The sequence below is a fragment of the Danio rerio genome, chromosome 20, assembly GCF_052040795.2.
Source record: "Danio rerio strain M-AB ecotype USA chromosome 20, GRCz13ab, whole genome shotgun sequence".
Classification (NCBI taxonomy): Eukaryota; Metazoa; Chordata; class Actinopteri; order Cypriniformes; family Danionidae; genus Danio; species Danio rerio.
In genome coordinates, this window is record NC_141040.1 from 57,520,001 (window position 1) to 57,543,217 (window position 23,217).

General features: G+C 37.0%; 1 protein-coding gene across 8 annotated transcripts in view; it reads left to right on the plus strand.

Annotated features, from left to right (window-relative positions):
- Positions 1-23,217, plus strand: part of fig4a (FIG4 phosphoinositide 5-phosphatase a) — a 125,892-nt gene that overhangs the window by 7,093 nt on the left and 95,582 nt on the right. For all 8 annotated transcript variants that reach the window (XR_015517417.1, XR_015517418.1, XR_015517419.1 and 5 more), the window contains 5 exon segments: positions 2,049-2,146; positions 7,639-7,737; positions 8,332-8,455; positions 17,971-18,127; positions 21,858-21,908. Coding sequence is in view for 5 of the 8 variants with exons in the window: in NM_001442771.1 (NP_001429700.1) it covers positions 2,084-2,146; positions 7,639-7,737; positions 8,332-8,455; positions 17,971-18,127; positions 21,858-21,908 (494 nt within the window). In the remaining 3 variants the exon portion in view is untranslated.

The window sequence follows — 23,217 nt, forward strand, 5'->3', positions numbered from 1 at the left end:
TTCCTGCATTATTGTGTTAAATATATAATTAACAGACCTTCAAGAGAATCCAACATGTACAGTTCACTAAATAAAGCGTAGTTAAATGAATAGTTTAAAGATTATTCCCATTTTATATATACATTTAGTCATTTTTATTTATTGCTGCATTATTATATATAACATAAACATGCCTTCACGAGGATCCAACATGTTATAATTAGTTTAATAAAATGGAGTTCATTTAACTTTTTGTAGATGATTCTCATTTTCATATTCATTTAGTCATTTTTAGTCATATTTCTGCTTTATTGTGTTGTATATAAATTAAACTTACCCTCACGAGGATCCCACATGATGTACTTCATTAAATAAAGTGTAGTTCAACTTATTGTTTGAAAATGATTCTCATTTTTATTTGTTTAGTCATTTTTAGTCATGTTTCTGCAATATTGTATTATATATAAATTAAATATAAGGATTCGACATGAAAAATTAAGTTAAATAAAATGTTGTTAAATTAATTGCTTGACGATTATTTTCCTATACATTTAGTTGTTTTTTTTAGTCCTATTCTGGCATTATTGTGTATTATGTAATTTAAACATACGTTCAAGAGGGAGGGTCCGACTCCAGCATGGTATAATTCGTTAAATAAAGTGTGGTTCCAGTAATTCTTTAAATAGTAATCTCTTTTTCATATTCATTTAGTTGTTTTTGGCCATATTCCTGGATTATTGTGTTAAATATAACATGAATATACTGTCACAAGGATTCCACATGATATAATTTGTTGAGTTTAATTAATTGTTTGAAGATTACACTCATTTTCCTATACATTTAGTTGTTTTTCAGGCATATTCTTGCATTACTGTGTTAGATATAAATTAAACATACCTTCACGAGAATCCAACGTGAGTTCAATTAATTGAAGTCTCCATAAGCTTTTAGAAGAATTAAGTCATTCATTTTAAAATGTTTTAGATTTAATTTAACATGCATAGGTCAGATGAGACTTAAAATAATTTTATGTACATTAAAGAAAGCCTAATATATTTTGCTAGTATATCTACTTTTAGCCAAGTGAAATATTTTGTTTGTATATATGTATAAATAAATAAATGGTAATATTAAATATCAATATAAATAGTTCGTAATATGAAGAGTTCAGATGCAAGAACCTCTAAATGCCATCTGGAATTTCCTCCTAAAATGAGCATTTTTCTCTGCTTCCTATGTTTATGTTCAGTTATTTCACTTTAAAGGCAATGGAAATAAAGTATTCGTCACTATAAAAGTAACATTTCTGAGCCTACACACAAAGGTCGGAGAACAATGCTAATATTAGAAGAAAACATTTAACGGAATCTGGAGGTTTTACTAAACTCTTCATATATTAGTTATTTTTATTTTTCAGAGGGTCAAATTATGACTTCTGAGTAAAGTTTAATGTGCATTCTAGATTGATATTTGCCTAATACATTTTTTTTTTAATCTTAAATAAGTCCTAAGATATTTGTGTTTCTCTTGTGACATGGATTGATGAAGTGCTTAAGTATTTTTCCCCTGGCATTTTATGTTTTTTTATTGAAAATTGCACATTTAAAACACAAAAATATGTATGTAAATCTATATTTTTGTAAGCAATTTGTCAACATTGTTGTAAATAATTTGGTGAGTTAAAATGAGTGTGCACTTTAATATCAACAGACAATAATCCAGCACAAATTAGTGTTTAAAATATCACCAAAATGCAGTCTTTACATGTCATAAATATAATTAAATACAAGATTGCAGGAACCTTTTTTATTTGAAAAATGTCACATTTCACTATGCTTGCTATGGGCCTGTGAAATTAAAAAACATGATTATTAAATCCACGTTATGTTGAGTAGCCTACATAAGAGAGGTAGTACATTTTTCATCTACACTGTAAAAATATTCATACATGTGCAGTTTTGTTATTAAGGGGGTAGTTCACCCCAAATAAAATTATCCTGACTAATTATGCGGCTAGCATGTGTTTGACTCGCGTGAGTGACTTCAATCTGTTTGCTGTCTTTAATTAGGTTGATTGATTGGACGGATGAACTAAAGATTCGTCATGCCACCAACAGCCGCTGTGATCAGAGGAGTTCAGAAGCTGGTGCTTTATGAGACCCGAGCTGTAAGTCACTTCATTTATTACTGCTGAAGGATAATGTGCAGTGCATTGAATTAATTAGTACTGCACAATATATCATGTTAGCATTGATATTGCAATGTGCAAATCTAAAATAGGACAATTCAACCTTACCATGAAAAGAAGTAAAATTTTCAAACATCAGACCATCTACGCTACTTGACAGTAGTCTTGTGGCCTATCCAAGTTTTAGGAGCAGCAGATAATAAGTTGACTTCCAGTTGATGATTTGGTGTCAGAAGTGTCTCATATGAAAGGTGTAGGCCTCTAGATTTTGCTGATTTGACCACAATAAAATCTGATCTTGTCTTGATGTTGACTGATTTGATGAGGACAGTGCGGTCTGACTCTGCTCAGACTAAAGTCTCATCACTGAACAGAAATAATGTCCAGTATAGAATATAAAGTCCTGCTGCAGTGGAGACAGAATGAATATTGTGTCTGACTCCATCATGAGCTTGGAGGACTGCATCCATACATCTCTGACATGACTCAAATCACTGATTAATAAAGTCATCTGGAATGAAGAAGAAAGCGTTCAGCAGGACTCCCAGAGCTCATCAAGAGTCTTTGTGTTCATCTTCAACACCTCCTCCTTCATTAGCTCAATAATGTTCATGTCTGGTGACTGGGCTGGCCAATCCTGGAGCACTCTCTGCTTTCAGGAGCTTTGATGTGGAGGCTGAAGTATGAGCAGGAGCGCTATCCTGCTGGAGAATTGTCCCTCTCCTGTGGTTTGTAATGTAATGGGCAGCACAAATGTCTTGATACCTCAGGCTGTTGATGTTGATCATCCACTCTGCAGATCTCTCGCACGCCCCCATACTGAATGTAACCCTAAACCATGATGTCATCTTCACCAAACTTGACTGATTTCTGTGAGAATCTTGGCTCCATGCTGGTTCCAGTAGGTCTTCTGCAGTATTGGTGATTATTGGGATGCAGATCAACAGATGATTTATCAAAGAAATCCATCTTCAACACTTTTCCAAATCATCAACTAGAAGTCGAGTTATTATGTGTTTCTTACAACTGGGGTCCACGACAAGACTTGTCGGGTAGTGTATAAGTAGAAATATTGGAGACTAAATAGCCACAATGTATTTTTCAGACCACAGCAAAATCCTATATTGGAGACCAGTCATTTGACAGTTCTAGACATTTCTGACTGCATTAATGTTCATTTGTTGATATTCATTGTGAGATATCAGGGATGTTAATGCCACTGTGTGCTGCTAGATGGCAGTGTTCAGCTGTCATTAAACCCCAAATCAGATTCAGTGTCTGAACTACTGTCAATCTGTTCACTAAGAAGAGACTTTAATCAAAGTTTTGTCATGTTAATAATATTATGAATAATTTTGTGCAATCTGCTGGTCGTCTTTGGGGTAATAAATGTGTTTTTATGCTCTGATAATCAGCAAAGAACGAACAAAAATGATGTTAAATGGGGCGGCACAGTGGCTCAGTGGTTAGCGCTGTCGCCTCACAGCAAGAAGGTCACTGGTTCAAGTCCCAGCCGGGTTACTTGGTGTTTCTGTGTGGAGTTTGCATGTTCTCCCCTGTTGGTGTGGGTTTCCTCCGGGTGCTCTGATTTCCCCAATAGTCCAAACACATGCGCTATAGCGGAACTGATGAACTAAATTGGCCGTAGTGTGTGGGTAATTGTGAGTGGATATGGTTGTTTCCCACATCTGGGTTGCGGCTGGGAGGGCTTCCGCTGTGTAAAAAACATATGCTGAAATAGTTGGCGGTTCATTCCGCTGTGTCGATCCCAGATAAATAAGGAACTAAGACGAAGGAAAATGAATGATCGTTTAGATGTCGTAGAAAATTGTATTACCAAAATTTGTCGTGCTCATAACTCATGGTTATATTCAAACAAGTGAAAATAAAATATCATATACCCGAGTTTATGACAGCAATAATAAATAAACAAAACATTTGTGTAAATGTGTGCAGACTAATACATAGATCAGGCTTTAATTAAGAATTCAGAGGCCCCTGGGCACAATGTCTTGTAGGCCCTCTACCTGGTTGCAGGCCTATTGTTAAATTAAAAAAAATTAGAATAACAATGTTTAAAAAATAAAATGTATCTGTAATGTGTTGCCCGCATTTTTTAAATAAATGATATACAGTACATATGTTTCTAGTCTACAGAGATTTAACTTATTATTAAAGCATTTTAAAAATAATACAACTAGTGAAAATTAATGTATTTTAATATAATGTAATGTGCTAATGGTCTAATCTGAATCAATGATCTATGCTAAGCTAAGCTAAAAGTGCTCTAATTAGACCCGGAGATTGACTGAATAGATTATTACGCTGCTGTGGTCATGGAACGACAGCACAGTTTTTTGATTATTACGCCAGCATGAGATTAGTTCCTAGACATATCAGCCTAGGAAACCTTTCATTTTCCAACAATTTTGGGACACAACGTGTAGAGTCGAGCTTTAAATAGAAAAATTATGGAAAATGTTAGGTCATTTTGAGTGATATGCTAATGGTCTAATCCACAGGTGTCAAACTCCATTCCAAAAGGGCCGCAGCTCTGCACAGTTTAGTTCCAACCCTAATTAAACACACCTGATCAAACTTATTGAGTCCTTCAGGCTTGTTTGAAACCTACAGGTAAGTGTGTTGGAGCAGGGTTGGAACTAAACTGTGCAGGGCTTCAGCCCTCCAGGAATTGAGTTTGACACCCCTGGTCTAATCCAATTCAATGATCAGCTGAGTTAAGCTGAAAGTGCTCCCCCTAGACCTCGAGATCAGCTGAATAATTAAAAAATGGTAAAAAATTTGGATCGTCTGTAAGCTAAAGGTGCTTCTTCTAGACGCAGAGATTGGATAAATGCATTCAAACTGGTAGAACTCAGCTGTTTAATGTAAAATAAGCCTATTTCCACCCCCAAAAAAGTGGAGTGCTCCTTAAAACATGCTTTTTTTTTTGTCTGTTTCCCAGCAGGTGAAATGTGTGTGTCCGATACCTGACCTCATTTATGTCAAAATGCTGTAATAAACCGAGCCCAGTGCACATCATTTTCTGCAGACAGACACAGACAGACACAGTGCAGTACAGTGTGAATCCATTGTGTTCCTTTAATTTCATGCAGTATTTTACAGACTTTTCGCTTTTGAGGCACAGAACAGGACAGATCGGACCATTTATGAGCACATTCAGGACTGAATGCAGATTATAATGGCGGCTGAAGGGAGAACACATAAAGACTGGCGCTCTTTATTCTCGTTCTCCCTCAAGAAACACCAGACTTTAGTGCGTCCTACCTGGAAAAGTGTTCAAATAAAGAGCAAGAGAAGTAAAATTGAGTGGCTCTTAGCATCCCATTATACTCACTTATTCAGTTCTTACTGAAAATGAAGTAATCTGCCTTCTCTTTAAAACTTCAGAAGATTAAATGTAATATTAGAAGTTTCTATTTAAAAAAAAATGGCAGCAATTTACCAGATTTATTAATTATTTAAAAACCTTAGATGTGGAGTGATGGTATACTGTGTGTGTGTGTGTGTGTGTATGTGTGTGTGTGTGTGTGTGTGTGTGTGTGTGTGTGTGTGTGTGTGTGTGTGTGTGTGTGTGTGTGTGTGTGTGTGTGTGTGTGTGTGTGTGTGTGTGTGTGTGTGTGTGTGTATAAATGAGTACACACCCATTTGAAAATGAAATTTTTTATTAATTTCTCAGTGAATAAAGACAATAATATTTTTATTATTATATGTAATACACACTAATGATTACCAATATATAACCAATATATTTACTCACTGAACATCTTTAGGAATAGAAAGATAATACATTTAAATTAAAATGAGGTATTGCAAAAATAAAATTGCAAACTTAATTTTTGGACAGTGATCTTCAGTGTTTTTGTTAGATTAGTTGATCAGATTTTTCTTTGGTACTGACTAATCTAATGTATATTCACAGATATATTACTGTGAAGCATCCTGTAGAAGATTTGAATGTAAAAGACAGATCTGTAAGGGGTGAACTCATTTATGCTCAGGTGTGTGTGTGTGTGTGTGTGTGTACACAGTTGAAGTCAGAAATATTAGCCCCCGCTGAATTATTAGTCCCCCTGTTTAATTTTTCCCCAAATTTCTGCTTAACAGAGAAGTTTTTGTAGGCAAGTTATTGTATAACGATGGTTTGTCCTGTAGACTATCGGAAAAATATAAAAAAAAATAAAAAAGCTTTCATTCTAGCTGAAATAAAACAAATAAAAGTTTCTCCAGAAGCAAAAAAAAAATATTATCAGACACTGTGAAAATGTCCTTATCTGTTAAACAGCATTTGGGAAATATTTAAAAAAAGAAAATAAAAATCAAAACAAATCAAGGGGGGCTAAAAATTCTGACTTCATGCGTGCGTGTTTGTTTATCCATGACGATCTGCATCTGTATAATGTGATTATTATTAGCAGTATTATTGATTATATGCAGATTTATATTTGCTTTAATAAACACAAGTGTAGATGTGTCCAGCTGTGGGGTTTTGGAGACGTCTGCATCAGCATATGTGGATAAGAACAGGACGTGTGTTTGGATATAACTCAGTTTTCTGACCACACTTCATTATTATTGTTCATTTATTCCTTTGCTGGAGATCAGAACTGAATTTAGAAATAGTTTAGACACAAATCTTTGTGCTTAAAGGAAAATAAATATGTGGGCTGATGGATGTGTTCAGTGGAGTGAGTTTCCACCGTTTCCTCACTCCACCAATGTAAAGGAGTAAAAAGTAAAAATAAAGTAGAGAGAAAATAAAGAGGCTGAATGGAGGAGGCTCGTTCTTTATCCTCGCGCTGCAGATGCTCTGTTTAACTGTTTTCTCGCTAGTGATGCATTCAGTTTTTACACTTACTCCATCACGTAAAAAAAAGTCAATGCACCATGGAGCGACGCTACTGACTCTTAAAGGGAATGAAAGACGAGACTCTGATTGGTTTATTGCAGGTTATGCTCAAAACACACCCAGAAAAAGCATGCGCCGGGTGAAGAGCGTATTTATCCATCCTTAAAAGAGCAAAAGTGGATTCAGACATGCCCTTAATGCTTTTGTGTCAATGAGCTTTAGACTTTGCACCTAGATCCTTAAAAAGAGCCCACTGTTGTCATTCCCCACCGCTGGTTTAGTTCTATTTATGTTTTATTTATATTACATTATTTGCTTATTTTTTGAGAGTCATCATGATCTATAATAATATACTTTCTACTGTTATGCGTGTTGTACGTATGCTTTATTGTTTTCCTATTTATGTATTTTGACCTGTCCACCCAGTACCTTTAAATGCACACACACACATGCGCACACACACACACACACACACACACACACACACACACACACACACACACTCTCTCTCTCTCTCTCCATTCTCTCTCCATTTGTTGCTCTCATAATCATAATGAAATACTTGATAACTTTTGTCTGTGTTTGTTTGTTTGTTTGTCAGCGGTATTTCCTGGTGGGCAGCAATAATGCTCAAACCAAACACCGTGTGCTGAAGATCGATCGCACCGAGCCTCGAGATCTGGTCATCATTGATGATAAGGTGAATTAAGTGAAGTTTTTAAACTAATTTCTAGAGGAGCAAGTGATATAATTGACTCCAGCTGGGCACCTATCTGCACTCATTAGTTAGCCAATCAGATCTATCCTAACTCACTATAAGTAGCCTAGCTAGATATTACTCCCTTATCTTCGTTTTCCGAAGAAACCCCTCATCCACCCCCTTTCTCCTCCTTTCCTCCTTTAAAAAGGGGAGCTGTCGAGAACCACCTGATCTCGTACTCCCCTCATATGCTCAATGGACCTGGCGGGAGCCCTGGGCTCAACTATCTCCGAGCTCAGGGTTCTCTCCCGGGACAGCATGCCAAACCTGCTAACAGTTGTCAAGCAATATCTAAGTGTGAACGCTTGAAACACACACACTCCACGTTCACTAGCTGCGTCTCAGTGCACAGATGAGAATTAGGTTCATGCAGAAATCTTCTGCAATAGTGCACAAGACAGTTTACATCCAATCAGTGTGTGTGTGTGTGTGTGTGTGTGTGTGTGTGTGTGTGTGTGTGTGTGTGTGTGTGTGTGTGTGTTTAAATGATTGCATTTTCATGTATATAACTATAATTGTTTGTGTGTGTCTCAGCATGTGTACAGTCAGCAGGAAGTGCGTGAGCTGCTGGGTCGTCTGGATCTGGGTAATCGCACTAAGATGGGTCAGAAGGGATCCTCCGGCCTGTCCAGAGCAGTTTCTGCCTACGGCATTGTGGGTAAGAGCCTCCGTTCCTCCACTGCTAATGCTGCATCCCAATTCACACACTCTCCACTGTATAGTGCAGGTGTTTAGACTGTGGGGGAAACCGGAACACCCGGAGGAAACCCACGCCAACACAGGGAGAACACACAGAAACGCACAACACACAGAAACACCAACTGACCCTGCCGGGACTCCAACCAGCGACCTGCTTGCTGTGAGGCCACAGTGCTAACCACTGAGCCACCATGTTGCCCTCCTTTGTACACTATTAGCCTAAATAACCATAGCCTAAATAGCCGGGTCCATGTAGTAAATGCATTAACTAATACAACCTCACTGTAAAGTGTTAGCGAGTTTGCTCCTCTGTTCTGTTCATCATCATCATCATCTCCTCCTCCTCCATCTTGCCAGTTAGCTGCTGTGCATTAATACACTTCATCCTTATTGCTGCAGTTTTATCACAGACACGTGCGAGTGTGTGTTCATTGTAAAGGTCAGCCGGGCGCTTCAGAAGTGTGTCGATGCCCACGCTGTTTACCTGAGAATCTTCGCCATGGCACTGTCACCATAGAAACAGTGCATGTGAACGAGACTCGGCCCACACGCGTGTCTTTGAGGTGCCCGCTGTCCGCCTGGCAGAGCAACAGCACAAAACACCCACACCGTCACCAGCGCATCTCCAGGCGACAGGCTGCGCTTGAGGGCCAGAAATGCTTCAAAATCAGTTTTTTTTACTTTTATTATGTTTATTTAAGGGCAAAACGAAGTTTGTTAAAGTCCCTGTAAAGTCTCTAGATCCATACAGGGTGTCTGTCTTAAGTTAACAATGCAATGTCAGGCCTTAAAGTCTTGAAGGTGCAGTAGGTGATTGTCTTTAGAAAACAGTCCAAAACTAGTCCGAACTATTCGACGTAGTCAGGGGCGCCCCTGGGTAAACTCTGGCCACCCCTGTGCCCACCCCAATATGGTGGGTGTTGGCTTTTTATTGGTGCTGCAGCTTGAAGACGCCTCTCATATGGAGAATGAAGCTTCATGCATTCCTCAGGTGTGAGTTTCTCACAGACTTCAACAAAATGTGTAAATCTTGATGCTTCTGTGGGTTGTTGCGCTACGCGTTGTTGCGACGTGTAGTTACATTTTTTGAGAGGTGCACGTCAGTGACGGCGACGGCCATGGCGAAGAGCTATGCGTCAGCGCCGTAGCATACGCCGGTGTTTGACGCAGAAGTATAAATCAGCCTTGAGTGTGTGTATATAGTAAATAACGTCTTTAGTTTAGTTTGTTTATTTGTTTGTTTTATTATTTAACTCAATCTTCATTAATTTTAGGCTTGGCATATACTATGCTGTACAATAACGGTGTGTGAAAAATAACCTAAAAGTTTAATATATATATATATATATATATATATATATATATATATATATATATATATATATATATATATATATATATATATATATATATAAATAAGTGTTTTTAAACTAAATATTGCTTTTTATTTGGTTTGCACATGTACTTGCTGAATTATTTCAAGAATAAATTGCAATATTTAAACCACTATTTCATTTACCAGAAACAAATATATATATATATGTATGTGTGTGTTTTATATATATATAAAATATATATATAAAACACTATATATATATATATATAGTGTTTTATATATATATAAAACACTGAATTTATTATTTTTTGTGTGCCACCCCAAGACGACGGCGTCTTCTAAGCTCAGATTTGGTAGCTGAGCTAAACCAGACAGTTATTGACGTGCAAAAGACTGATTTAATGGAGGTGTTAGTGGAGGTGGAACTGTTTCAGCAGTTGAACTTCCTCAGCTGACCAAAAAAAGCAGTACTGAATACTTTTTATAAAAGCTTTTTATTGGTGCAGCAGCTTGAAGACGCCTCTCATATGGAGAATGAAGCTTCATGCATTCCTCAGGTGTGAGTGTCTCACAGACTTCAACAAAGTGTGTAAATCTTGATGCTTCTGTGGGTCTCGTCTATCAAATCTGAGCTTTATTTTGTATTTTCTATTGGATTCGGGTCAGGTGATTGGCTGGGCCATTCTACAGCTTGATTTTCTTTCTCTGAAAGCATCTGAGAGTCTCCTTGGCTGTGTTTTGGATCATTGTCTTGCTGAAATGTCCACCCTGGGTTCATCTTCATCCTCCTGCTAATGTAGATGTTGGACTGAAGCAGCTGATATTCATCTACACTAAGGAAGGGCAGAGGCTTGCTGAAGAACTACTAAGAGATTTCAGCTGCTGTCTGGGCTTTCACTGCTGGAATACACCCCCCTTTCTTCATGTGTTCAGTACTTTTTCACAGTGTCATTTCATTCATATTCGACGTAGTCAGGGGCGCCCCTGGGTAAACTCTGGCCACCCCTGTGCCCACCCTAATATGATTTTGCTGTTGACGTTATAAATTTAAATGTACTTATGTAAATTCCCATTATTTCAATAAATAAATAAATAAAATGCACTAAATTATTCTTGGTGTCACCGACGTAGCTGATTCACTGCCTCCCCCTCAGCGCTGGTTCAACGCTGGTGAACGCAAACTGACGCATGCACACAGAAAACCATTCCCGTGCGCCTCACGCACTCCTGTTGTTTGCATGAACGCCGATAAAATATGCGTCGTGAAACCAGAGTGACAGCCTTTTGTGCTGAGGTGTCGGCATTCAGCGAGTTTTGCAAGTCGACTAAACTAAAGTGTATATAATATGATGATGTTACTTTCACTTCGCATGACTATAAAGCAGAAAGGAGGGATAAAGAGTTAGGGAGGTAAGACTTCATGGCATTAATTCTCGGCCATGAGTCGGGTCTAAGACAACAGATAGTTCTATAAATTATATATATTTTTGTATTCTTTAGAATTGTCATAATATTCATGCAAAAGGTTTCTTAAGTGATCTTAGCATATCAATCCAGTTGTTACTTTGTTTGAACCTTTAGGATTGATTTCTGTTATTTATTTAGAATAATAATAGTATTTATTTAAAATAAATATCGATAGTTATATTTATTGAAAAATAAATTAACAATTTAAGGGTGTGGGGTGGTTCGCCCAGGGTGTCATTTCAACTAGAACCGACACTGTCCTCCCCGATGGTCGTTGACAGCAAGCACATAACTAGACAGCAATGGCAATTTAATAGGGTACATCAATAGAAGAAGCTGCATTAGTAATATTGTGGCTCAAAAAAGGATATGGATATAGGATATTATTAGAGTCTGTATAGTGAAGCCTGATTTATACTTCTGCATCAAGTGACCGGCGTAACCCACGGCGCAGGCAACGCCTGTAGCTGTGCATTTATACTTCTGCTGCTGTCTCTGTCGGTCTGCATTAACACTTCAGAAACGCTAGTTGGCAGTGAGGTGTAAATGTTCCTCTGTGTCGAGTTTCTTCGCTTCTGTTTTGCTTTTACTGAACACTTCCGGGATGTACAAGTGGCTCAAACTCGCTCATTTTGAGGCAGGAACCGGCGGACGTGCAACAACTTTAACTATGAGGTAAACACAAAACAAAACTTTCCATCCGGAGCTCCTTCACGGGACTCCACACTTGTAAACAATCGCTCCATTGGGTTCGCGCCATTCGCACGGCACTCGGTCCCGCCCCGACTCGTCAGCGCTACCAAGCCGACCAATCACAGAGCTTGCGCTACGCGTTGTTGCGACGTGTAGTTACATTTTTTGAGAGGTGCACGTCAGTGATGGCGACGGCCATGGCGAAGGGCTATGCGTCAGCGCCGTAGCATATGCCGGTGTTTGACGCAGAAGTATAAATCAGCCTTGAGTGTGTGTATATAGTAAATAACGTCTTTAGTTTAGTTTGTTTATTTGTTTGTTTTATTATTTAACTCAATGTTCATTAATTTTAGGCTTGGCATATACTATGCTGTACAATAACGGTGTGTGAAAAATAACCTAAAAGTTTTGTATATATATATATGTATATATATATATATATATGTATGTATATATATATATATATATATATATATATATATATATATATATATATATATATGTATGTAAATACACTGAATTTATTATTTTTTGTGTGCCACCCCAAGACGATGTAGTCTTCGAAGCTCAGATTTGGTAGCTGAGCTAAACCAGACCGTTATTGACGTGCAAAAGACTGATTTAATGGAGGTGTAGAACTGTTTCAGCAGTTGAACTTCCTCAGCTGACCAAAAAAAGCAGTACTGAATACTTTTTATAAAAGCTTTTTATTGGTGCTGCAGCTTGAAGACGCCTCTCATATGGAGAATGAAGCTTCATGCATTCCTCAGGTGTGAGTTTCTCACAGACTTCAACAAAGTGTGTAAAGCTTGATGCTTCTGTGGGCCTCGTCTATCAAATCTGAGCTTTATTCTGTATTTTCTATTGGATTCGGATCAGGTGAGTGGCTGGGCCATTCCACAGCTTGATTTTCTTTCTCTGAAAGCATCTTGAGAGTCTCCTTGGCTGTGTTTTGGATCATTGTCCTGCTAAAATGTCCACCCTGGTTTCATCTTCACCCTCCTGCTAATGTAGATGTTGGACTGAAGCAGCTGATATTCATTTGAGGAAGGGCAGAGGCTTGCTGAAGAACTACTGAGAGATTTCAGCTGCTGTCTGGGCTTTCACTGCTGGAATACACCCCCCTTTCTTCATGTGTTCAGTACTTTTCCACAGTGTCATTTCATTTTATTACACATGACTTAATTTGTAAACAAATTAGATTTGTTTTCTTTGCATATACAGATCTATTTTGCTGTTGCCTACATCCGGTGAAAATTTCGAATCAACGGCACCTTTACAAAAATGTTTTCTGAGAAAAATGGTGACGTGCTCAACACTTATTTCCACCACTGTACCCAGTAAGTAAAAACACAACCGTCTTTGTGAAGTTGATCATCTGAGCAGCGGGTCCGAATCAGCGTTTGCTCACATGATCAGCCAAACAGCGGGTCGTGACCTACTTCTGCTGACACACATCTGGAGAAACCTCAGTGTGACTATCGTTAGTCATCGGAAATGTGTCTTATGCAACCTTTATACACTATAATGCCCTTCCCCTCGATACGTGAGAATGTGGGGCGCAAACACAAGTGGAGATGTGTGTGTGTGTGTGTGTTTGTTTGTAGCACACCTGATGGATGTGTTTTATGTGTCAGCGCTTCATTACACCCTCACGTCTCATCATTACACTGATGCGCTCATCTTCAACCCTCTCAATGCATTTTAAAGCTGAACGACATCCAAATAATGACCTGAGCTGTTTACTGACACAGTTATTTAGGATGGAATAAAAATCTGGAGTAAATGGTGCAGAAGCCATTTAAAGGAAAAATAAAGAGCTGTTTACTGTCAATCCTCTATTATTTGTAAAATCATCTTCATCCCTGCGCTGTTAACGATATTTGTAAATGACACAGCATTTAGCAGTAATATGAGCTGTATTTTACTGTAGGACGGTTATGCAGTAGGTTACTGTATTTCAGTGGTGTAATGTGAAAAATACTGGATTTTACAGTAAAGATATACAGTTGAAGTCAGAATTATTAGCCCCCCCTCCCATTTTTTTTCTTTTTTTTAAATATTTCTCAAATTATGTTTAACACAGCAAGGAAATTTTCACAGTATTTCTGATAATATTTTTTCTTCTGTAGAAAGTCTTATTTGTTTTATTTCGGTTAGAATAAAAGCAGTTATACATTTTTAAACACCATTTAAGGTCAAAATTATTAGCTCCTTCAAGCTATAATATATTTTATGCATAAATAAGGCAAACATTTTTATCTAAATGCATGCATAATAATAATATCAATGATAATAGTTATAATAACAATATATTTTATGTATAAACAAGGCATACATTTTTATTTAAATGCATAAGTAATAATAATAATATCAATAATAATAATAATAATAATAATAATATATTTTATTTTTAAATAAGACATACATTTTAAATTAAATGCTTGTGTTTACATTTATTAGAGTTTACATTTAAATTAAACTTGGATGATTTTTTTATTTTATTATTATTATTTTTTTTTATTAACAAGAACCAGCAGTTCTTATACAATACAATACAATCACTTTACATTTCTTAACAAGAATGAAATAAGTGAAAAAAAAGTAAAGGAGAAGAGAAAGAAGAAAAAAAACAGAGGAGAGGGTACATAATTATCAAATTACATACAAATATGTTTTGCACATTTTTCAATTTTAGTTATTAACAAGAGTTAGTATATACAGAAATGCATAAAGAGCAATAAAGAAATGCATATATACAAACATTTTATATAAAAATGTTAAAGGAGGAGCATATATTAATTGTTTTAATTGCTTTTCTATTTTGAGACTTGGAAATCCCTTTTGTAAACATTTGAATCTCTTTTTCTAACACCATGAAGAGAGGTTTGCTTTTGGAAAACTTGGATTTATGTATGGGAAATTTACATAATAATAAAATCAAATTTATAATAAAACCAGCATCTTTTTAAAGAGCGATCCTTAACCTAAAAACCCAAAATCACATGTTTATAAGGTAAGAAAAAGGTTTTTAAGATTTCATGAGCAATAAAAGCCTTAACATTGATCCAAAGTAGTCGAGTATATTGGCAAGACCAAAATAAATAATGAATAGTTTCATTAAAGCTTTCACAAAAACAGCTTTCTAAACAGGACAACGTCGCCAGTGCACTTACTACAGACCAGCTATAGGGGGAGTAAAGCGACAGTGATAAGAGCCACTTCAGTGGATGGAGATGATCGGAAGGCCATAGTGGATATGAGTTTAATGGAGGGAATTTGGGCAGAACCCTTGGGTTACAGCTCTACTCTATGAGAAGTGCCATGGGATTATTAGTAATCACTCTTGGGCTGCAGGGTGATATGGTTGTGGCATCTTAAAGTGTTTTCTGTCACTGAACTATCTTACTACACAACATTTCATGTTCAGATGTCATACACGTCTGAGAGTTATTTTTCAGATATAGCTGTCTCTTATTCATGTCTCTGAAATGTTAATGAGTTTGTTTTATGCCTTTTTAGATTTCTCTGCAATTTGACTATTCTCAAACTGTTTTGTTTTTACATCTTTCTCAAGACTTTTGATTGTAGGTTTTGATAATGTTATACAGACACCATAGAACTGTGTAAAAATAAACGTTACACTGATAGGAGTAAGACACATATAGAGTGATATTAACACTAGAAGCCTTATCATTTAGCGTGATTTGTTGCTATTTTCAGACCAGCGCAACCCTAATTTTCATATGTTGCACCACATTGTTAAGATAGAAAATCCATTTGCGCCGCTCTGTTGACTCATGTGTGTGCTGGTCTATAAAGGAGGTGTGTTAAGGCGCATTGTTGGAGTGTTGCTATGTTGAGGAACTGAAATAAACGGTGCCATTGACCAACTAAAATCTGCTCTAAAGTCCAGCAGAGCGTGTTAGTTATGCACCTATGCAAATCCAAACGCTTACACACTGCTGAATACACACAGGATGATCAGCAACACACAAATATCTTTACAGATGAACACAGTTTTCTACATCAATATAAACAGCACTGCCTCCATGCCTTCTTCACCTCAGGGGGCTTTTTCAGTTTATTCATGATGATCTGCATCAGTATAATGTGATTATTATTAGCAGTGTTGTTCATTTTATGCAGATTTATATTTGCTTCAATAAACAAAAGTGTAGATTTGTTCAGCTGTGGGGTTTTGGAGACGTCTGTGTGATGTCTCCGGTCCTTCAACTCTTCTTCCTCTGCGTTGTGTGCAATACTCTTTAATGAAGGCCCGGACACAGTATTTGATTACTCCTTTTTACTGAAATACTGAAATAATAAACAGTACAGCCCCTTTTTAGTGGATTGCTTGCTGCAGACATACAGCATCCACAGCATGGCTGTCTCACAGCATCTGCTTTGTTGCATCATTAATATCCACATATGAATAAATATCATATGAACATTTTGCATAAAACGTAACATTCACAATTAACAAATGAACATTGACATACCTGAAATAATAAACAGTACAGCCCTTTTTAGTGGATTGCTTGCTGCAGACATACAACATCTAAATAAAATAGAACAGTGGTTCTCAAACTTTTTTCTTCAAGTACCACCTCAGAAAAAAATTGTCTCTCCAAGTACTACCAAAGTGAGCAGTATTGAAATACAGTAGGGCAGTGGGCCCAATAAAGCAGCTACAACTCTGCACAGTTCAAAAAACGTGGCAGATTACTTCAGAAATATAGGCTAAATGTCATATGTAGCATATTATATCCATCATTTTTGAAATTTTTTTAAATGTGTGTAGCATGTACATGACATATTTCATTCCTTCGCGTACCACTAAAGGAAGCCTGTGTACCACTAGTGGTACACGTACCACAGTTTGAGAACCACTGAAATAGAAAATCAAATCAACCGCATGGCCTTGCTAAAGAGCACAATCCAGTAGACATTTATAAAAAGGCATTTAACTTACAAAAACTACATGTCACAAGTCAAACTTAATGCTTAATGATAATATAACCGAATTATAAACTTAATGTTTGAAATCGCTACTTTCTTAAGCTAATATTAATAAACTAAGACGGAGCATGAAAAACACCTACCCACAGCATGGCTGTCTCACAGCATCTGCTGCGCTAGGTCACTTCCTGCCTAACTTGTATGTCTGCGTTACCCAAACAAACCACATGAGGGCGCCCTTACTCTATAAAACACATAACTGCTGCATTATTCAGGAGGATTCACAATGAAAAATATAACTTCGTTACATCTGCATCAGCATATTTGGATAAGAACAGGACGTGTGTTTGGATATAACTCAGTTTTCTGACCACACTTCATTATTATTGTTCATTTATTCCTTTGCTGTAGATCAGAACTGAATTTAGAAATAGTTTAGACACAAATCTTTGCTCTTAACAAAGGAAATTAAATATGTGGGCTGATGGATGTGTTCAGTGGAGTGAGTGTCCACCGTTTCCTCACTCCACCAAAGAAAAGGAGGAAAGAGTAGAAATAAAGTAAAGAGGCTGAATGGAGGAGGCTCGTTCTTTATCCTTACGCTGCAGATGCTCTGTTTTCTCACTAGTGAAGCGCTCAGTTTTATGTATAATTGAATAATATATTTTTATGTACAAACAATGCATATTTTTTTATTAAAATGCATAAATAATAATAACAATATATGTGTATCTATAAATAATGCATACATGTTATTTATTATTTAAATGCATAAATTAAAAACAAATGTTTAAAGAAGGTTTGTATATTTACGACTGCTCCTTTTATTGACTGAGAAGTGTTTGCATGTAAATAAGTCATTGTTTTTATTTACTTTAATATGCTTTCTCTCATCATAAATATGATATTGTGCCAAATTTAGCAAACGTAATGCAGTCTACTAATGAGATCTTATTGTGAGTTGTAAACAAATGCAGTGCGATGAACTATTTTTCTCTTGTGTCTTTTTTTTTCAGGTTTTGTGCGGTTTCTGGAGGGTTACTACATCGTGTTGATCACAAAACGCAGAAAAATGGCTGACATCGGCGGACACTCGATTTATAAGATTGAAGACACGAATATGATCTACATTCCCAATGATTCTGTGAGAGTCACACACCCAGATGAGGCCCGGTGAGATGTTCATAATGCAGTTATTATTATTATTATTATTATTATTATTATAACTGTTTTTAGTGTTTTATACTGCTGAGGCCTGTATCATTAAGCCATTATTATACAGTATTCAGCTTAAAGTGACATTTAAAGGCTTAACTAGGGTAATTAGGGTAAAGTTAGGGTAATTAGGCAAGTCATTGTATAACAGTGGTTTGTTCTGGAGACAATCCAACACTAATATTGCTTAAGAGGGCTAATAATATTGACCTTAAAATGGCTTTAAAACAATTAAAAACTGCTTTTATTCTAGCTGAAATAAAACAAATAAGACTTTCTCCAGAAGAACTAATATTAGAGGAAATACTGTGAAAAACTCCTGAATCTGTTCAACATCATTTGGGAAATATTTGAGAAAAAATCACAGGAGGGCGAAGGATTTTGTCTTCAACTGTACTGTATATACCAGGGATTCCCAAACTTTTTTATTCCGGGACCCAACTAGGCAAGTAATTTAATCTCAAGACCCACCATAATATTTTATTATGGAAAAATGGGTAAAAAAATAAAATGTTTCCATTCAAAGCAGTCAAAAATATATGGTGTGCTGCTTTTTAGATTTTGCGATTTGATATGCACAAAATGAGGCTAGAATTGCTTTTTGAGGGATGCTGGCTGTAACTCTGATCAATTTTTTGTTGAAAAAGATACTCTTCTGTTTTCAGAAGAGAATATGATCAACCTTTGATCAAGCCCCTGGATTTTGATCAAGCCCCTTCACATCGCAGTAAATTCCACAGCTAGTGTAAAGTCATAAGAAACTAAACAGCTTTTTGATCGGCTGAGAAAACGTCAGATAAATATGCCAATGCAATTAACATTATCGCTGAATAGATCTAACATTTACACATTTGCTTGAGGAAGGAATGATGGGGGTAGTTACATTACTATTACTATTTTCCATAACATCTATGCCCTTCCATAACATTAGCTGACGTTAAAACTAACAGATAGCATTATAGCTATTTATTGATTAGCAATCTGTCAACGTTGGGATGTAAAAAAAATATGGGACAACAAATAACTTCAAATGACAGAATACATAGTAAACATTAGAAAATATTGACAATAAAATAAAAGGTTTAGCCTATTAAAATCAATGGCCTATCCAGAAATTAAATAAAGCTATAAAATCTACTACTAATAATAATAATAATTCATTTTATTTGTAAATGGCGCCTTTCTAGACACCCAAGGTCGCCTTACAATAAGCATCAGCAGACATGCTAAACAAATTAAACATTACTAAAAGCAATCATTGACCAAACAAGTTACAACGCAATAGCGAATATAAAAGAACATAATAAAAACATGATCAAAAAAATTGTTAGGTAAAAGCCTGCTTAAAAAGATGGGTCTTTAGACGTGATTTAAAATTGTGAAGACTATCACTGCTCCTAAGATCTACTGGAAGTGAGTTCCATAGCCGAGGAGCCATAGAGCTAAAAGATCTGTCTCCCATTGTGCTCAATCGAGTGAGAGGTGGTGCCAGGGTGAAGTTGTTGGCTGGGTACAAAAGGGGTGTAGATATGGAGAAGTTCAGTGAGATATTGAGGAGCGAGATTATGAAGTGCCCTGAAAGTTAGAAGTAATATTTTAAAATCAATTTGATACTTGAGGCTGATAGAGGAGTGGTGTGACATGCTCGTGAGATGGGGTCCTAGAGATGACACGAGCTGCATGGTTCTGAGCCAGTTGGAGTTTATGGTGAAGTTTGGAAGGAAGTCCAGAAAGAAGTGCATTACAGTAGTCAAGACGTGAAGTAACTAATGCGTGGATGAGAATGGCTGTGTTATTGGTTGTGAGAGAAGGGCGGAGACGAGTGATATTACGCAGGTGGAAATATGCTGTACGTGTAATAATATTAATGTGACCTTTAAATGAGAGTGTGCTATCCAAGATGACACCCAAACTCTTTACCTGCATGGAGGGAAAAATTGTACTGTTATCAATGTCTATTGTGAAATTATCAGCTTTATCCAAAATACTTTTAGTGCCGATGAGAAGGGCTTCAGTTTTGTTTCAGAGCAGCAAATGAATCTCTCATTGTGTTTTGTTTGATAACCGAGGTGTTCATGTAAGAATGCACAGATCTATAATGAAGCATTCGACCACTTTAATAATTGTTTATGCTTATTTAAGAGAAAATTAGTAGTGTTTAAAATAAAACGCGCAAGATGGAGCAAAAAAAAAAATAATAAAAAAAAAATAAATTAGCACTTTTCCGACGGTCCCTTACTGAGAGCTCCTCTCAGCGCGAGCTCTTCCGGCTAAACGCAGATTGCTAGAGCTCAAACGGAGCAGTGGTCGTAATGTCGAGCGAAACAAAGAAAAAGACAGCTGTGAGACATAACCAGCTTTGTCTTTTTGTAGGAAATGCACTTTAGATCTTTTTAGGGTAAGAGGTTTTTGAGTTATTGCCGTCAGTCGTACTGGCTTTGATTCACAACAATGTAAATATAGCTGCACCACAGTTTGAAAACCCCTGGTATATACAGTTATTATAACATTTCTGTACTCATATCTTCTCTTTTCCTAGTCAGAATAATCAGTAATCAATCAGGAAGGTCAGATTGAGTGCACTGCATTAGGTGAAGACCAACACTGTATGCACAAAAATAACAGTGTTGTTTTGCAGTGTAGGAATAGTCAGTGTGCTGGTTTCAGACTGTGTGTACATGTTTTGTGTGTGTGTCCTCGCACACGTGTCTGTCCCGCTGTGTCGGTCACTTTGCTCTAGAGATCCATTTGACACATCTCTGTTTTCGTGTGTGTGTGTGTGTGTGTGTGTGTGTGTGTGTGTGTGTGTGAAGTCTGTTATTCGTCACTGCTGATATATTTACAGTAACACCTAGTTCTGTCTGCAGTACAGCCTGTTATTGTTCACTCGTAACGTGAGACGGCCATTACGTCTCTGTGTGCAATAACAGCACTTTTCCTTTAACTTCACACACTGACACCTGGAGTTTGAAGCTTTTCTGTTGTTTTATTAAACAAAAATAGGTTTTTAACACTGTAACCTGGAAGTACTACTTTGGCATATGAATAAATACATTTTATTAGGTGGTGGCACGGTGGCTCAGCGGTTAGCACTGTCGCCTCACTGCAAGAAGGTTGCTGGTTCGAGTCCCAGCTGGGTCAGTTGGCGCTTCTGTGTGGAGTTTGCATGTTCTCCTCATGTTAGGTTTCCTCCGGGTGCTTCGGTTTCCCCCACAGTCCAAACACATGCGCTATAGCTGAACTGATGAACTAAATTGGCCGTAGTGTATGAGTGTGTGTGTATGGGTGTTTCCCAGTAATGGTTTGCAGCTGGAAGGGCATCCGCTGTGTTAAACATATCGTCACCTTTGAATTATAAGGTTCTCTTTGCGTTCTGAGTGATTTTGAGATATCGAGCTTCAAAGTTTTTGCATTCCATAGCAAACAACATGTGTGTGTAACATTTGTGTTTTAAATAAAGTCTTAATGTAAACAACTTATAAAAAACATCCCATAATGTAAATAAGTTGTCATTTAATAAGAATTTGTCAATAACTACATTTTATAATATAGCACCTTATAATTATAAGATGATGATATGATGTGTAAGTTGGCAGTTCATTCCACTGTGGCATCTGCTGATGAATAAATGGACTAAGCTGAAAAGAAAGTGAATGAATGAATGCTGAATGTGTTTGTTTGTGCACAGATATGTGAGAATATTCCAGAATGTGGATCTGTCCAGTAACTTCTACTTCAGGTAGGTAGTGTTGTGCTGAAGTGTGTGTGCGTGCGTGTGCGTCTATGTGTGAGACTGAGTTTGTCTTTCTGTCTGTACACTACCTGACAGTCTTGTCGTGGATCCCAGTTGTAAGAGCAGCAAATAATAACTCGACTTCTAGTGGATGATGTGTAAAAGTGTTGAAGGTGGATTTCTCTGCTCAATCATCTGCTGATCTGCATTAATCATCACCAATACTGCAGAAGACCTACTGGAACCAGCATGGACCAAGATTCTCACAGAAATCAGTCAAGTTTGGTGAAGGAGACATCATGGTTTGGGGTCTACATTCAGTATGGGGGCGTGTGAGAGATCTGCAGAGTGGATGATCAACATCAACAGCCTGAGGTATCAAGACATTTGTGCTGCCCATTACATTAAAAACCACAGGAGAGGGACAATTCTCCAGCAGGATAGCGCTCCTGCTCATACTTCAACCTCCACATCAAAGCTCCTGAAAGCAGAGAGTGCTCCAGGATTGGCCAGCCCAGTCACCAGACATTATTGAGCTGATGAAGGAGGAGGCATTGAAAATGAACAAAAAGACTCTTGATGAACTCTGGGATCCTGCTGAACGCTTTCTTCTTCATTCCAGATGACTTTATTAATCAGTGATGTGAGTCATGTCAGAGATGTATGGATGCAGTCCTCCAAGCTCATGATGGAGTCAGACACAATATTCATTCTGTCTCCACTGCAGCAGGACTTTATATTCTATACTGGACATTATTTCTGTTCAGTGATGAGACTTTAGTCTGAGCAGAGTCAGACCGCACTGTCCTCATCAAATCAGTCAACATCAAGACATGATCAGATTTTATTGAGCTCAAATCAGCAAAATCTAGAGGCCTTTACCTTTCATATGAGACACTTCTGACACCAAATCATCAACTAGAAGTCCAGTTATTATTTGCTGTTCCTAAAACTTGGATAGGCCACAAGACTACTGTCAGGCAGTTTATGTGTGTCAGGTGTTGGGTGTGTTTGTGTGTCTACTTCAATGTTCTCAGATGAAGTTTTGTGTGTGTGTGTGTGTGTCTCTCTGAACATTCAGTGTGTTCATCTTTATGTCTGAGTAATAACACGCCATTATCACCTGGCAACACTCACTCTGCTGCAATGTAATGAGTGAGAGAGTGAGAGTGAGAGAGAGAGAGAGTTAATATATTGAATATTAATGTGATATATTGAATAATATGATGTATTGTTAATTTTATTTAATTATTATATATAAATATCACCTCTTTTTTATACTACTATTTACTTTGTGTACTGTTTTCTTTTTATT